At 26.3% G+C, this 17,508-nt stretch overlaps 1 protein-coding gene across 3 annotated transcripts; it reads left to right on the top strand.

The window, feature by feature from the left end:
• The first annotated feature begins 11,023 nt into the window (after positions 1 to 11,023).
• On the top strand, positions 11,024 to 13,632 carry LOC109799795 (heavy metal-associated isoprenylated plant protein 16). 3 transcript variants are annotated; one of them, XM_020360425.3, is made up of 4 exons: positions 11,024 to 11,175; positions 11,296 to 11,374; positions 12,435 to 12,722; positions 13,310 to 13,632. In XM_020360425.3, the coding sequence occupies exons 1-4, from the start codon at positions 11,170 to 11,172 to the stop codon at positions 13,318 to 13,320; spliced, it is 384 nt and encodes a 127-aa protein (XP_020216014.1). In that variant the 5' UTR covers positions 11,024 to 11,169; the 3' UTR covers positions 13,321 to 13,632. The 3 variants fall into 3 exon arrangements, with proteins under 3 accessions (XP_020216014.1, XP_020216013.1, XP_082929269.1); XM_020360424.3 differs by lacking the exon at positions 13,310 to 13,632 and having other exon boundaries at positions 12,435 to 13,255; XM_083073143.1 differs by lacking the exon at positions 13,310 to 13,632 and having other exon boundaries at positions 11,064 to 11,175; positions 11,314 to 11,374; positions 12,435 to 13,255.
• The last annotated feature ends 3,876 nt before the right edge of the window (positions 13,633 to 17,508 follow it).

Raw genomic sequence — 17,508 nt, 5'->3', positions numbered from 1 at the left:
AATCAAAATCATTAGGTCAATATAGTGGTTGGAGTAGTATGCATAATATTTTAGGTTTGAACCTCGATGCTATCATTATAATTTCAATGAATTTTAAAAAAATTAAAAAAAATCAATCTTTAATTTCATTTCAATTTGAAAAAAATTTGGTATCAATCTCTACTCATGTTTCTAAAAAGAGGTTAAAAAATCAATCTCTAATCAACCCCTATATACTAATTGAGTAATTAATTTTCTAATCAATCTTTATATATTAAATATGAATTGTTATTTAGTTTGATAGTATTTTTAAGAGTTTTTCTTTGATAATAGAATTTATAAAAATTCTTTTAATTTTGTATATAATTTAGTTATTATTTATCATAATTATCTATGAGTAAAATATTAATATTTTAGAATATATTATTAATAAATAAAAAACTATACTTAAATATAAATTATTTATCATAAATTTAAATATAATTTATATATTTAAAAATATTTATTTATATAAATTTCTAAACATAATTTTTATATTCAAATATAAGATTTATTCATATATAATTTATTATAATTTTTAATTGTATATAATAAACATGAATTGTAAAGGTTATCATAATAGTTATATATAAATTATAGATCAAAAATTAGGTTTTAATTAGTTAAATAATTTTTTTAAGTCACTAAATTATTGGTCGTTAACTACATTTCCAATCCCTAAATCAATTTCTAATCAATGAATTTATATTTTTGATTATATGAATACTTATAACTTTAACATCATATTTAACGTTTGAACAATTTTGCCCATATATATATATATGGAATTTAATTTTCTTATTTTTCTTATATCTCAGAATATTGCCATTCCTTTTCTTTTGTAACTATTTCAGTGGGAAAATATCCATATGTACTATTTAAAACAATATATCTATTTTTGACCAACTTATTTTGTTAATTGTCTCTTATTTATGTTTTGACTATCCTAGTTTTTCTTTTCTATTCAATTTTTAGATTATTTCATGTAAACTCAAAAATATATCTCTAGCATTAATCTTGCATGTTTTTTGATCATCTATGCTCGATTTTTTAAATTATTTATTCCTTATTTGATAATCTATTTCCTTGCATTTTGAAGAAAAAAAAATTGAATTAAATAATAAATAAATAAGGAACATAATAGACAATGGACCTCGGGCCCATTCAAATTAGGAGTTGATTACAGGTAGTGTAACGACCCGGCTGGTCACTACACACGGCACAACACACTAAAAACACCAGACAGATAGAACAAGTATATAAATATAGGATCTAGAATATATAAATATACAAAGTTCCAGTCTGACTAGAGTTAATGTGTACCAAGACAAAATACAACCAGATGCTACTATCCCAAGTAGCTACAAGCAAAATATCCACACAAGCAAAACAGCTCCAAGGTCCGCCGGAGACCATTCCAAGACGCCCACCTATTCCTGTTCTGCTCCCATACATAGTATGATCATCGCAGTCCAACAACATGAAAAATAACAAAGGGTAAGCTAGTATTCTTTAAAATCAAAACATACCAGCAAAGGCATAGCAATGTAATTAAATTCATCGTTATAATTATCAGCACTTCTGCGCAGCTCATACTGCTCAACAACATCAGCACCGCGATGCGGCTACATCAACACTGCTTAGTAGCAGCAACAGCACAGCAACAGCACCACCTCAAGTGGTTATAATGGCCTCTCACTTAGGCACACATCAGCACCAGCTAGCGGTTATTTCGACACCACGTATGTGGCAAACAACAACACCGACTTAACGGCTACAGCACCACACCATTCAGCATAGTACAGCATGGCATATTACAGCATAGCACAACATAACACAGCACAGCATTTCAACACATCATACAACTCAGCTCGGCTCAATAGCATTAATCAATATTAATCAGCATATTCATGAAAGAACACATCCCAAAACAACCTTCAACTTATCATAATCACTCATTGTAAAATGACAACCATTAGTAATTATAGAATATCTGGAGTCATAATGCTCCTATCATATTCATCCTTATATCATATTAAACATAAGAGAATTTCCTACGACTCTCATGAAGACACCAAGACCTAATTCCTTTATCTACCTTATTAAAAATGAGAAAAACCGCAACAGCTATATGTGAAGCTGACAACTTGACCTCTCTTCACTAAAACAGCCATATCTGGAGTTATATAACTCCTTTTTGAGTGATTCTAACGCCATTGGAAAGCTAAGATCCAAGGCTACAACTTTCATTTAGACTACAAGGTCCAATTCTGAAAACACAAAGGCGCTCAGCGCCTTAAATCCGCTCAGCGGATTGGCTCCAGGGGCTCTCTGCCTCCAAGGCGCTCAGCGCCTTAAATCCGCTCAGCGGATTGGTTCCAGGGCTCTCTTCCCTGTCACGAAAATGGTTCAAAACCTGCAGATCTTAACAGAGAATTTACATGCAACCGGATCAAAATGTCACATTTTCATCAAGGAGTTCAAAGATACCAACTTTATATGCATGCAACAACAAATCAAGGAAAAATTCATACTTTTGACTCAAGACCACAAAGCCACCAAAACCTCCAATTTTCAGCAACTCAGCCCAACATAATGACTCATCATCAGCCACCAAAGATTTCATAGAACTCGTTTCAGCCAAACCAAACCAAAAGACTAGCTTCCCTTACCTCCAAATGAAGATCGAAACTTCCGGAAATGAGAAAGGAGAAGAAGGAGAAAGCTCCACGAAGAAGAAAGTAACCCACGCCTCAGCTAGTCCTCAACACCCGAAACAGCACCTTGAATTCACACCCCAAGGAGAAAGATTAATGAAGTGAGGAGGGAGGAGTAAGGAGAGTAAGGGTGGAGGGAAATGGAGAGTGAGTGGGAGAGGGGGGGGGGTGTCGGGGAGAGAAAAAATAAAAAGGGGAAGTAGGGTCTCACAGGTAGCATATTTTTGGCCTTTAATATTTCTTAGGGCATAAGTTCTCATAACTTGATAGTCCTAATACTCATTCTAAACTAAAATATTTTAAAATATAACCAATAGAATCAAGTTTTTATCATTTGATTATAGATAAAATAATAAGAAAAAAAATTAAATAGAAAAGGGTTAATTTAAGCATAAAGAATGTTAACCCTGTAATTTTAAGAGAAATTAACGACTTGATGATTCTAATTTTTTCACTACTAGAAAATTTTCATTTTCTTGTGAATTTTCTTAAAAAAAATATTCACAAATTTTTTTTTGTGAATTTTCTTGTAATAATAATTTTGCAAAATTTTTTTACGAATTTATTTACGAAAAAAATTTAAATTCCTACCAATTTTAATTCGCAGGAAAGATTAAAAAATTTAAATTTATAAGTTTAATATTTTAAAAAAAATTTAAGTCTCACATCGATTGAAAATAAAACAATTAAAGAATATATAAGTTAGGGCAACACTTACCTTACAAGTTGATTTGTATAGTTAAGTGTTAGACTTATAATCTACAATATTAGAGTTTAAAAGATTATGTAAGCATTTGAATTCATTGTGAGACATTTGAAAGTTGAAGAATTATTGATAGAATTTATAGCAATTTCTTTAATTTTTTCGTAAAAAATATTCTTGCATAATTTCTTGCGAAAAAATTCATAGGAAACTTTCCTGCGAATTATTTTCGCAGGAAAAATTCTTGCGAATTTTAAAATTTGAAAAAACATATTATCCACGAAATTATTACCTGCAGATAAAATTTTGCAAAAAAATTCATAGTAATAATGTTTGCTACAAATTTTAATACAAAATTTGCAGTAAAAATCATATATAATAAGATAAATTCTACTAGTATTCTTCGATATAAATGAATTATTATAAATAATAATAATATTATTATTATTTCACATAAAAGTTTTAAAAAAATGAATTAATTTAGACAAATGACTTGTTAATCCATTTTTATTCTAGTTTGAGATATTTGAGTCATAATAACTTAATATTCTCATTTTTCTTTGATACGAATACATTGTTATAATTATTATCATTATTATTTTTATATAAAAATAAAAAAAATAGGATCAATTTAGGCATGACACTTTGTTGATATCATATTTTAATGTGTGACACCCAAATTATGATATATTGGTGATGTCACATTTAATAATAATAAAAATCAACATACAAATAATTTTTAGAGAATTACGTCACTTTGAATTTTTTTTATTGTACTGAAAGATATGTAAGGGTATGGATTATATTTGTCGTGTTCAAAATAAATTTCAAAATATTTTTAAATAAAAATAAATAATGATTTTTTTATTGTTTGATAAAAAAATTATAATATTTTTTCTGTTCCATATATATTTGGTTAACAAAAAAGGATAAAATAAAATTTTAAAATTAGCATGGTAATCCCTTGTAAGAATGTATTAAGAGTACAGTGAAATTCAATTTTCGCCCTGCCTTGTACATAATCCACTATTGAGTCCAGATTGGTTTATGTGGATCATTCGTTTTATTATTAAAAATAATTTTTTAATTTTCTATATGATATAATTTAGTGGTAAATTTTAATATTTTATTATTATTATTTTTTTCCTTCTGCTGTCTATTTTGGTTCTGACACAATTATGTAAGTATTCACATGAACAAAAAGTAATTTTTAAAAATTTATTTATTCTTATTTGATTAATAATAGAAAATAACTTAATTTTTTTAAGAGACCACCAAACATGTGAATTAGGTATAAGATTATTAGAATTTAATTAATAGTCACAAATTTGAATATTGTATTTTGAATACTTGAAAGGAATTTGATTGTCTATAATAATCTTATCCTACTTAAACATAATTTTTTCACATGAAAAAATACATGCAATTTATAAATAAAATACAAGAAAAATCACATTGCATGATATATTGACAACAAGGAGAGTTTATTACCTTAATTAGGATTACATGCATAAAAATAATTGAATGCATGTGACTGTGTACCCTAAATTTCAATGAATCAATTAAGCATGTTGTATTTATCATTATCTGAATATCTGTCTATAACAAATGTTATTTTAAATTATTTTATATAAATCAAGAAAATAAATTAATTAAAAATAGTAATTTTTTAAAATTAAAATTTATTATTAATCTATTTTACTAAATATAAGGTAACATAGCCATTTTCTAAAAAAAAATACTATTAAGAGTATAAATAAAAAATAAATAAATAAAACTATATCAAATAACTTAAATCACACTATTTTAAAACAATTTTTTTAACGAAACTGACCAGAAGATTATACTATTGTCTTCGTGATATTTGTGGAAGAGTTATTTTTATACAAATCACAAATATTTTTCATCAAAAACATCATCCTCGTCTATATTTCTAGGTTATTTAATTTCATTTTTACATGCAATTGTGTGCACTAAATTTCAATACTATCAATCACACATGCTACAAGTTTAATGCAATTGTCTTAATTGCATTGGTCATGATATTATTTAACTCCATCCTTACTTGGTTCAGTTACATATATCATTTTGTGGAGGAAATATTTCTTCATAAGCTAATACCTATTTATATATTCATTCTTATTCCGGTTCTCTTCATCATATTCACCTAAAAGTATAGGCTCACTTAAGCTGTGACATAGTGCTCAATGGGACAGATAAAATATTACAGTAGCTCTCATAGGATTTTGCTAGTGGGAGAGGGAGATTTCTCATTCTCTCTTTGCTTGGCAAGGGCATTTGGCACAGCCAAGAACATGTGGTTGCTACCTCTCTAGATTCCAAAAGTATGTTTTGAACCATTGAAATTGAAAAAGTTATGTATATGATGTTTGCAATTTTCAAATCATTAGTTGCAATCACTAATTTATTAATTTCTTAAGAAACAATTCAGATGACTTAAGTTTGTTTAGATGAATTTTTCTAAAAATACTTATATGTAAAGAAAAAAATATGACATGAACTTTTTGGTATGTTAAAATGAATTTATACAAAAATTAAAAAGATAGCTGATTGTAGAAGGTCTCTTATATTATCTTTTTTAAAAATTTATTTTAACTTAAACATACACTAATATTAATTTATAGATAATTTTCATTTACTTTTCTTCCTATTTTTTTTTATCTTACAAATAATTTTAGAAAAAATTATCTAAACAGACTTTTAATAATTACATAATAGTGTTTAAACTGAAAAATAGGATGAAAAAATAAGGTAAATTTCTTAAGATTGACTTATGTATTAAATAATTCGTGAAAGTTCTTTCTTATTATTTTTTCAAAATCTTATTTTTTAATTAGTTCGTAAAAAAAAAACTTAGAGATTCTTATTTTAATTTTCTATTAATTTTTAAAAAAAGTATTTTAGTTTTACACCATGGTCAAAATTTATTACAAACTGCATTTACGATTATAAGAATGAGACTTATACAATTCAATAATTTTTAGTAAATTTTGTCAACAACAAGGAATATAAATTAATTATTTTTTTGTCACCTATCTCTTGTATTTTAAGATTTCATAAATTTTGTCATTTAATTTTATAAATTTTTTCATATTTTATCTTTTATTTATTAACCATTTAAAATTGTTGATTAATTTTTGACATAATATATTAATTATCATGTAATTTATTGATATTGACTTCCATCACATAAAATGAAATATTTAATATATTATGTCGATGTTCAATTTGTGAACCTTAAACAATCAATTAATATAATATTTAAATATGTAAAATTTTAAAAATTAGGTAGCATAATATAAATTTAAAAAATTGGGTAACAATTAACAAACTTCATGAAATTATTAATATAAGTGAAAAAAAAGTACAATTTACTCAAGAAAGTAGATGCGAGTGTTTCCTAACATTTTCCTATAACTTTTAGCTTTCATTCACACTATATATGGAAATTAATTAAATGCAGGCTTCACAAAGTTCTAGTGAGTGGGTTTCTGAAAAATGCTAAAGGCATGCTTAAACACGATGGAGAAATTCAAATTACCCACAAGACAACATATCCTTTCACTTTGTGGAACATAACGGGTTTGGCAACAAGTGAGGGGTTGTCATTGGTTGGAAAAGAGAAGTTTGACAAAAAACTTTACCCTGGTTACGATATCAAAAGAGGAGCAGGGCCTCAATGTGACGAAACTTTCCATGTTGGAGAGAGCAGCACTTTCATGTTTGCCAACCTTTACAAAGATGTAATGGAAAAGAATAAAAAGAAAACTTTTAAAGATGTGTTGTTAAACGAAAATATGTTTCTGAATTAACCCCAATATTGTAATTGTACCAATATTTTTATTTATTTCTTCAATAAAACTTTTATATGTTGTAGGATATATATATAGAGAGAGTTGTTAGGATTTGGTACAATGAAAAATATGTATATTTATAACTTTATGTAAATTGGTGATACTAGTCAACACCAACTTGCTCCTAACATTGTTGTTAGCATTGTGTTTATTAGTAAACATTTGTTTTAATTTACTTGTGCAACATGTGCAAAGTAATGCTTTTACTTCATAAATTTTGTATTATTTGAAAACTGAGATCGAAAAGAGACATTAAAAAGAAAAAAAAATGAAAAAAATGACTATATGATGAATCATATACTCAATTGCATAGAATTTTTAATAAGAAAAAGAAACTCGATATCATATATCATATACAGATCTAAAGATAGATATGTGTATACAAGCGAAATATGAATTCATGTATACATATCATGATATTAAATATCACTCATTAATTTAGGTGATTTAATAAACAAAATGTCTTTTTGTTATTATGTTATAAGAGCTGAATAAAATTATTGTGTGATTGTAACATGGTGGTTTATATCTCATATTCTTCATGTCCTAAGTTAGATAACCTGTCCACGTCCCACATGCATACTGACTCTCCCATTTTGTTACAAAGTTGATGAGTTTTTGGTTAGGCAAACTGTTAGATAATCTGTCCACGTCCCACATGCATACTGTCTCTTCCAGTTGTTTTCAAAGTTTGAGTTTTTGGTTAGGCAAACCGTATAAATATAATATATATATATATATATATATATATATATATATATATATATATATAGAGAGAGAGTTATAATAATATCGGTGTAATTTTTACTAAATATTACACTACTCAATAACTTTATATTAATTGTTAATTTTGTAAATCTAATCGTTAGATTAAAAATTCATATTACTTTATATGTGCATATCAAATTTTGTTAAAATTGATCAACAACTTGAAGGTAATCAAAGTGTTCATATTTTAGTATATTTTAAAATAAATATATTACATCAATTTTATAAATTTTATTTTATAAGAATAAAATATCAAATCATCTTGAATTAATATAAAATTTTGTAATGTAATATAAAAGTAATGAACTTTCAATCTAACGATTGAATTTACAAAATTTACATTTAATATAAAGTTATTAAACGATGTAATACTTAAAAAAGTTACACCGATATTATTATAATATTCCTCATATATATATATATATATAACAATGACATCAAATGTCTACTTTTTAGAACACATTTTCTTTTTATTTCTTATTTTTATAAATAATTATAGAAATTTCATTATTTTTGTTTAGTTAAAGATTATTAATAATAACTTGTTAATGAATGTAAAAAAAAATATTTTCTTTATTTTTATATATAAATTTTAAAATAAAATAGTACAAACAAAATAAAATGATACTTTTTGGTTAAAAAAACTGAGTTTTTTTAAAAATATTTATAGAAATAGCTAGAAAATTAAACGAGCTAAAAAATGCTTTCTCAAAACTAATTGTTAAGCAAACAACAAATTGCTTGCAAGGTCAATATTTTTGTTCAAACCGGTTATTGCGTTGTACTAGTTTTTTTGGAAAATTGACAAAAACCGAGCTAATATATGCAACCGGAATTCACTAATTTATATGAAAAATGTGCTTGAATATGTCCATCAAACAAATTGAGATTGCACAATTAATCCTTTTATTTCGATAATGATGGCCTGTTTGTTTTTATTGAATGGAGGATTTGTTTAAAATCATTAGTAAAGTAAGTAATTTAAGATTTATTATTTATTTTGTAACATTAAAAAGTAATTAAAAAATACTAATATGAAAGTACCATCATTTAGTTAATCATTGTTAACAATATCACCAATAAGAGTTGGATTCCTTCTACTCATGTACAAATAATTAGAAGACAAGATCAATTTGGAATCACTTCATTGCTTAATATAATGCATGTATTTTCAATGTTAGTCAATGATATATATATTGACTCCTTTGGACAATCTCAATTATACAACATAATTTATTCATACAATCAGCACCGCGCGACCATATTGTTTTTTTTTTCTTCCGCTTTTGTTTGAAGGCTGAAGCCCTAATTTAGTTATTTATTTTTAAATTTTCTTCTCAAAAAAATTTGACGTTCGCGAGGATTCTCCTTTTTACTTGTTATTACATTTTTGAAGTTAGGATTTTCGTTTCGTAATTTTTGCATTTTATATATATTATTCAAATAATTTTTTTTACATTTTCAGAATAGGAAATACCTCCAGCTTTGTTTTGTTAAAAAATGTATACTCAATTAACATTGTATGCTATTATCTTCTTTTAATTAATGCTTTTCTTTTTGCAGTATTTAATAATATACATCTAATCCCCTAAACCAACCGTAGTGGGTTATAGGCATATGTATATATGATACCCATTAATCTATTTTTACATCGATTAACACTAAATAATCAAACATGAGGATCAAGACAAATGACACGTCTCTTTAACAATTAGCGTAATCTTTTGTTATACACAAATTTGTTTGTGTTCTGCGTCCAAATATAAATGTCTCATATTTTATATCATTTAATATGTGCTCGCTTAAGTATGTGTATACCTATTCATAAAAAAAAAAAAATAATAATAAAAAAAGACAATTCATATAAAAAAAAACTGTGTATAGTTTTTTATTCAATTAAATTTTAATAAGGTGTTTTATACTATTTAATAATTATACTAATAGAAATATTTGTGCCCGCCAGCATTTCATGCATCCAGATGACTAGATATATTATTTAAAATTGAATTACCTATTTCCCTTTTTTTTCTATTCAATTGAAATAAAAAAAACTCATTAATGGTGACATATTTTATTGTTAATTTCTTGTTTACCGCTAAGATGTTATTTTTTAATTAAAAAGTCATTATTGAAGCTAACAAAAAAATATGGATAGGTGTTCTCAAAAAAAAAATATGAATAGCTACTTTGAGTCAAATTTTCTCATGGATATTAATTCTTAAGTTACTACGTACGTAGACGCATGTGACTTTAAGAAATCATATTACTAATTCAATTTTCGTTTATTTAACATTTGATGTTTACCGTACAAAAAAAAATGAATTTTCTATTTCTTTGAACGTAGTTGCATTTGTTGAAACTTTGAACCTAAAGACGTCACTAAGTCAGCATTTAAGTGACTATTTAAAAACTTTACTTTAGATATACACTGATTTTAGTTAAAAGTGAATTAAAAATGAAATAATTTATATTAAAGTTAAGTGTTTAATTTTTAATCACAATTTATCATAAATGATGACTACGTTGATTCTTACAATAACTACTATAAAAATTATATAATCTATAGTTTTTAATTAATTAATCGTGTAAATTTTTTTACATTTGATAATGCAATAATCATTAAACTCTAAAAATTTTCCATGATGAATGTGAAAACACTAATGAGATATCACAAACAAAATTTAACTCTTTTTTTTTTTTTTATGAATCAAACTTGATATAAAAAAAATTTAAACCTCAGGAACTTTAATAGTGAATTTAACCAATTGAGTTAGGCTGGTCTATTATTCGAACCAATTTGATTAGGGAATACATTAATTGAAACAACTTGATTATACCTAAAAAACAATGTGTTTGGAAGTTGTCGAATGCGACTTTTAGTGGAGAAATGGAAATCCTAATCCAGTTAGTTATTGTGTCATTCTCAGCCAGCCGTCTCAGTGCTTAGTCAACGAAGACATAGTCTATAAACAAATAGATGCTCGCTCAGATCCAAAGCACAAGACAAACACCAAGACACTCTTTCAGTTAATTTGTTTCGGATTACAAGAGCAAGAAGTGGGTGTTAATTTGTTTTAGTTTAGCAATCATGAAGGTATGATCCGTTCACTTAAGTTCACCAATGCTTTCAGTTTTGCTTTTCTGTCCCTTCTGTTTTTTTTTTTTTTTTTTTTGATAATTTCTCAAGAACCTACTCATAACATGTCTAATACAGCAAAAAATAGTTATCCAGTTGGAAATGGACTGTGACAAATGCCGAAACAAAGCCCTGAAAATCGCTGCGGAGGTACCAGGTGAAAGTCACATGTCAATGTCAATCCCTTTTATAGGTTTTATGAACCATGCATGGATTTGAACATAGATGTAGCTCCTCTAATGCAAAGAAGTTTCTTTCTGAGGATAAATATAAATACATATTAGTATCCACATATACCTAACAAAACTTGTTCTATATGAAGAAAATTAAAAACTAATTAAGATACAGCAGTTTGTTTGGTATTTTTGGTGTTGTTTTCTAGATAGAATTAAAATTTCGATTCAAGTAATCGATATTAACTTTTTAATACAAATATACTTTACACGATTTAATGAAAGGAAACTTCATTTCTAATCGTGAACAACACTAAAAAGCACCTAGAAAAATACAACAACTAAGCTATATATAATTTGTAGAATGTTAAAATCTCAGTAGCTGATTTTGCAATCAACGGCAATATTAGAAAGAAATAAAAAAGATAAAAGTGATAGATATGATAAGTGTTCTACTAAAAATGTTACATATGACGACGCATAAAAAAATGTCATCATAACTATAATATATAATTATATAGATAGAAAGTGAAGAAATTCGTTTATTCCAATAATGAATTTAGTTAAACTTACTTTGTTCAATAATTTATATTTTACATCACATTTCAACGATTTAACCGTTGAAATTATAGTTCTTAATGTATAAATCAAGTTTGTAAATTTTTTTAAAAATTTAAAAATTATTTAATACTTCATTTCATTAATTCAAATCAACATATAAAAATATTTTTATAATTATCTATCAATTTGAATTAATGTAACGAAGTATCATATAATTTTTATTAAATATTTGCAAACTTGATGTATGTATTAAAAATTTTAATTTCAACGATTAAATCATTAAAATTTAATGTATAACATAAGTTATTGAACAAAGTAAGTTTAGACAGATTTACTTCTAGAGTAAACAGAAATAAAATAGAGACAAAATTCTGAGTGTTAAGGAAGTTTTTACAAGCGAAGATATATTTGTCTGAAAATATGTGTTGAAATTCAATATGCATCTTAGCATTTAATTTGTTGAGTGATGACCTAAACCAACAGGTGTGAGTTCGGTGTCCCTAGATGGCGACGACAAGGATCGTGTGGCGGCTACTGGCGAAAATGTGGACTTGGTTTGCTTGGCAAACCAGCTGAAGAAAAAGTTTCGGTCTGTGATCATTGTGAGTGTGGAAGACATGAAGAAAACGGCCGAAGAGAAGAAGAAGAAGGATGAGGAAGAAAAGAAGAAGAAAGAGGAGTTAGAGCTGAAGAGGCAGGAAAAGGAAGAAAAGTTGAAAAAGTTGTTACATATTGCTTTGTGTAAAAAGTGCAAAAGCTCAAGTTGCCATGGTAAGTGTCACACAAGTTGCACAATGTGCCTAAGCTCAAATTGTGATGGGGAGTGTTTCATCGTTAGTGTTGAATGTGAGATCAGTAAGTGCGAGGGTCATGATCATGATGAGTGTAAGCCATGCCCTAATTGCAACAGCAGCAAGTGCCATGGTTGTAAGCCAAGTACTCCTTCACCATGTCCAAAATGGTGCACCTGTCCCAAATGCTGTTTGCCCTATCAACCTTGTTATTACCCTTACCCTAACCAAGTAATTTATTATGATTCATGCCCTGATTCTACTTGCTCCATCATGTGATCATCCACCACAACTTAAGTGCCACTATATATGCAAACCATATGCTTTAATATTTGTATTTAATAAGATGTTTGTAATATCCAATCTTCGCTTAATTTGTTCATGGTAATTTGCTTTCGTTTCGTGTAAATTTTCCTACTTGGATTCTAATTCTTATTGTTGGGTGAGTCTCGGTTTGTATCCACCTTCTTATGATATTATTAATAAAGAAATTAATATTAACGTATGCTTTAATTTCTTGTTCGCTTTTGTTATTTTTGATTTGTTTGATTTTGTCTTTTTGGGCAGGGCACAGCTAAGAGTAAGACTACTTCTTGGAGTATAGTTGCTACAATATCAAGATCCTTCCAACAATTATTGGCTTATAAAATATTTGAACGTTATTAGTATATTTCCTCAAAAGTGTGGATCGATCCCTTTTACATTTTTTAAGAATGCTTGTAGTAATGATTTAGGTGTTATCTACATAACTTTCTAAATTTTCAATTGCAAATTTTTCTCTTCATGAACAAAATTTTATTTTTAGTAAATTAAACTGATATAAATTATACTTAATTACATTATGGAATGTATGATGATTTTTTTAGAAATAATATTAATATTTTATTGAATTTTAATTTTTTTGAGATTCAAAATTAATTACACATATATATATATAACAGTTTAATATAATATAAATATATATAAATTATTATTATTATTATTATATATATTATAAAATAGTTTATAAAATAGATAATATGATATAAATAATATATATAGTTGTAAAAACAATCATGTGCGGATGGAAGGAATTAAATATATGCCGGAATATGGATAGGAAGATTCAAAATATGCACGACATCTACAAGAAATTTTTTCACTGAACCACTATTACCTATGTTATAATATATATATATATATATATATATAATATTGAATCATTAATTATGAATTGAAGTTGTGCAAAAGGGATAACTTCTTTATCTAAAATAGGAATTTGGTAGAAAGGGAAGGGGGCGTAATTAATAAACGAATATATTGAAATCGGATTAATTGATTATAATGTAACTAAATTCCTAAGAGTTTCTATTAAATCAGAACTAGTGTAATAATTAAAAATAAAAATAAAAATTCAAGTATTTTTTGGATATAAATAGGAGACACACTTTCACACGATGAGAAAGAAAGAAAATATATAAGGTCAGAAATTTTATCGAGATTCTATTGCAAAGTTTTACATCAATATATTTGTTATATTTTGAGGCAAGTCAACAACAATCTACTTCATCATACTTCTCTTATTGCTAAAACTCATAAGGTAAGGGAAAGAAATGTTTATCATTATATATTTTAAAAGATAAATATAATTATAGTTGTTTGGTGGGGTATCTCTAACTCCATCTTGTTAGTTTATTTTATATTAGATAATGTTAATATATATTATTTAACTATTTTTACTTCTTTTAACATCTTGTAAGTATTGTTTGTGTGTTCTTTAATTTATTTTAACACGTTAAATCTTGTTTGCAAATACTTTATTTTAAAATTGTGTTTCTAATTATATAAAAGGATGCCAAATTTATTCAAATGATTGTTATAAATAATATTATAGTATATTAATTGCTTATGTTACGTTCTCGTTACTTATTTATAGTGATAATTTTTGTTTCGTAACCTACATATAATTAGACTATATATATATATATATATATATATATATATATATATATATATATATATATATATAATTAAAGCTAAAAAGAATAATAGTTAATAGAGTAATAAGTATTATTTTTAAATTCATTATGATTATTAAGTTATTATGATTAATATGATTATATATATAAGTGTAGTAAAAGTTTGAGTTTACTTGTAGTTGGAAGTTTAATATTGGGAATTTAAATGAGTATATTTCTAATTAAGGTGAGATATCCTTGTGTTATTGAAATCATGGTAAACTCATTTATTCCGACTAGTCACTACAAATTAATAATTAAAATCTCTCCATAGAGTAGGAGTAAAAATAAATAATAATAATTATGTGTGTATATTATATACATATATATATATATAAAGAAGCATATATTTATTATTATATTTTAATTACTTAGTTAACTATTTGATTTATATGATTGATATTCTCACTCCTTTTGTATTTTTTTTTTTGCCTTTTTGGATTATTATTTTTGTTTTTTTTTGAAAAAACATTATAAATTGATATAGATTGATTCACCCAATGTTAGATCTTTCACTACTTTTGTACACACCATTTTTCCTAGCATGTAATGGACAATTGATACACAAATTAATATAGTCACTTTGATGGACAAGGTTCTTCAATAATAAACAAAATTTTACCAATCTTTCTCGATGGTCCTATAACTATCAGTTTTACTCTCCTCCAACAAATCACGTCAACCCACTATATAATATATAATATTTGTTATTGTAAGAATAACATAAGAAATATGAAGGAGGTTTGTGAAATAGTAATTAAATAAAAAAAAAAATTTCTTCTTTTATGAATAGTTGGTAAAAAACACTAGTAAATATGAATTGTAATTGTATGTATGAGTAATAAATAAACTTATTCTTTATGTATCTCCAATTAATTTTGGTATTATAGGTTATGTAATAATTTCTTCTTCTTTTTTTTCCTTTGATTCATTTTAATAAATAGATAATTATAAGTTATACTTTAAATGAGTGTTACAATTTAATGGTATCAGAGCGACGTTCCATGTGTGATTTGGGTAATAAGCTAACCACATTCTTAATATAATAAACTCTAACTTGTACAATTTCATATGTCAAGTGGTAGAAGAAATACTGAGGTAACAAAAGTTGTGGAAGCTATAAAGAACATGGTTGTAATTCTATTAAGACAAGGAAATGAAAGATCTAAAAGGCTTGTTGAATCACAGGGATTAATTGAGTTCAAAAGAAATAAACCTTTGCAATTTGGTGGGGGTTTACAATCCTGAAAAAGGTTGAATTATGGATTAAAGAGATATAAAAAATATTTTGTGCCATGAATTGTCCTAATAACCAAAAAATAACTTATGATGTTTTTATGTTAGTTGGCGAAGTTGAATATTGGTGGGATAGTATTAGGAGACTATTAGAAGGAGGAAGGATAATCATTACATATTTAAAGCTAAGTTTTTAGAAAAATGTTTTCCTAGTGATGTTAGGAGAGCAAAAAAAATAAATTTTATGCAATTAAAACAAGGGAGTATGATAATGGGAGAATATGCTTCCAAGTTTGAAGAGTTAGGTAAATACTCCACTTTCTTCTATCATCCAGATAAGAGAATGAATTGCATTAAATTTGAACATGGACTTAGACCTGAACTTATAAAAGTAGTAGGAGTATTAGAAATCTCTTATTTTCGTACACTTATTCATAAATGTCATTTTTTAGAGGGTTTTGAAAATAATCAAGGCAATATATCAAAATAGTTTGGCCCTCAACTAAACAAAAAGAAAAATAATGAAGGAAATCCCTATAATCGTCATCAATAGAGACCCCAAACTACTCAATTCTTCTAAAAAAATTCTAGCATACCTATAAATAATTAGATAAAATGTCTTAAGTGTGGAGAGAGGACTATACTAAAGATTGTCATCTCAAAGGACCTGTTTGTTTCAAGTGTGAAAAGTCTGGTCATGTGTTACCTGAATGTGTACAAACCAAAACACATTTTACACCCAAGCTTAGGCCTACTACCATTGGGAGAGTTTACACTATGATTGGAATGGAAGCTAACCAAAACAATTATTTAATTCAAGGAACATGTTTCATGAAAGGTAAAGCTTTGAAAGTACTATATGATTCAGACGCAATTCATTCTTTTATCTCTAATGACTATGTTAAATACCTTGAATTGTCAATTTATTTCCTATTTACTAGTTTAATTGTGTTCAACTCCTACAAATAAATCTTTGGTTGCCCACAATGTTTGTTTAGACAGTCTTTTTTTTATTGGAAGTGAAAAATTACTTGTAAATTTGATATGTTTAGCTTTATCACAATTAGATGTGATTTTGAGTATGGATTGATTGTTTTCCAATAATATTCTTTTGAATTGTGCAAAAAAGTATGTAATTTTTCCTAACTCTGAGAATCTATTGATTTCATCTACCAATCAAATAAGTAAATCTTCAAAAAATGATATCCAAGGATATTTATTATCTTCCTTGAAAGTAAAAGACGAAGTCAATTTAAAAAATATAATCGTTGTTCACATTTTGTTTTTTAAGTATTTCCAAATGATATTCTTGGTTTATCACCTGATAGAAAAATTTAATTTTTAATTTGAAAAATATAGTCGTTGTTCAAAATTTTCCTGAAGTATTTCCAAATGATATTCCTGGTTTGTCACTTGATAAGGAAATTGAATTTTCAATTGATTTGATGCTTAGAACCGGACCAATTTTAATGGCACCTTATAGGATGTCACCCTCTGAACTAGTTGAACTAAAGAAACACCTAGAAGAGTTGC

Source organism: Cajanus cajan, chromosome 1, assembly GCF_000230855.2.
Source record: "Cajanus cajan strain Asha chromosome 1, NIPB_CcT2T_4, whole genome shotgun sequence".
NCBI classification, from domain to species: domain Eukaryota; kingdom Viridiplantae; phylum Streptophyta; class Magnoliopsida; order Fabales; family Fabaceae; genus Cajanus; species Cajanus cajan.
Note: the sequence above shows the minus strand (reverse complement) of the source record. Positions and strands in the feature narration are given on the sequence as shown.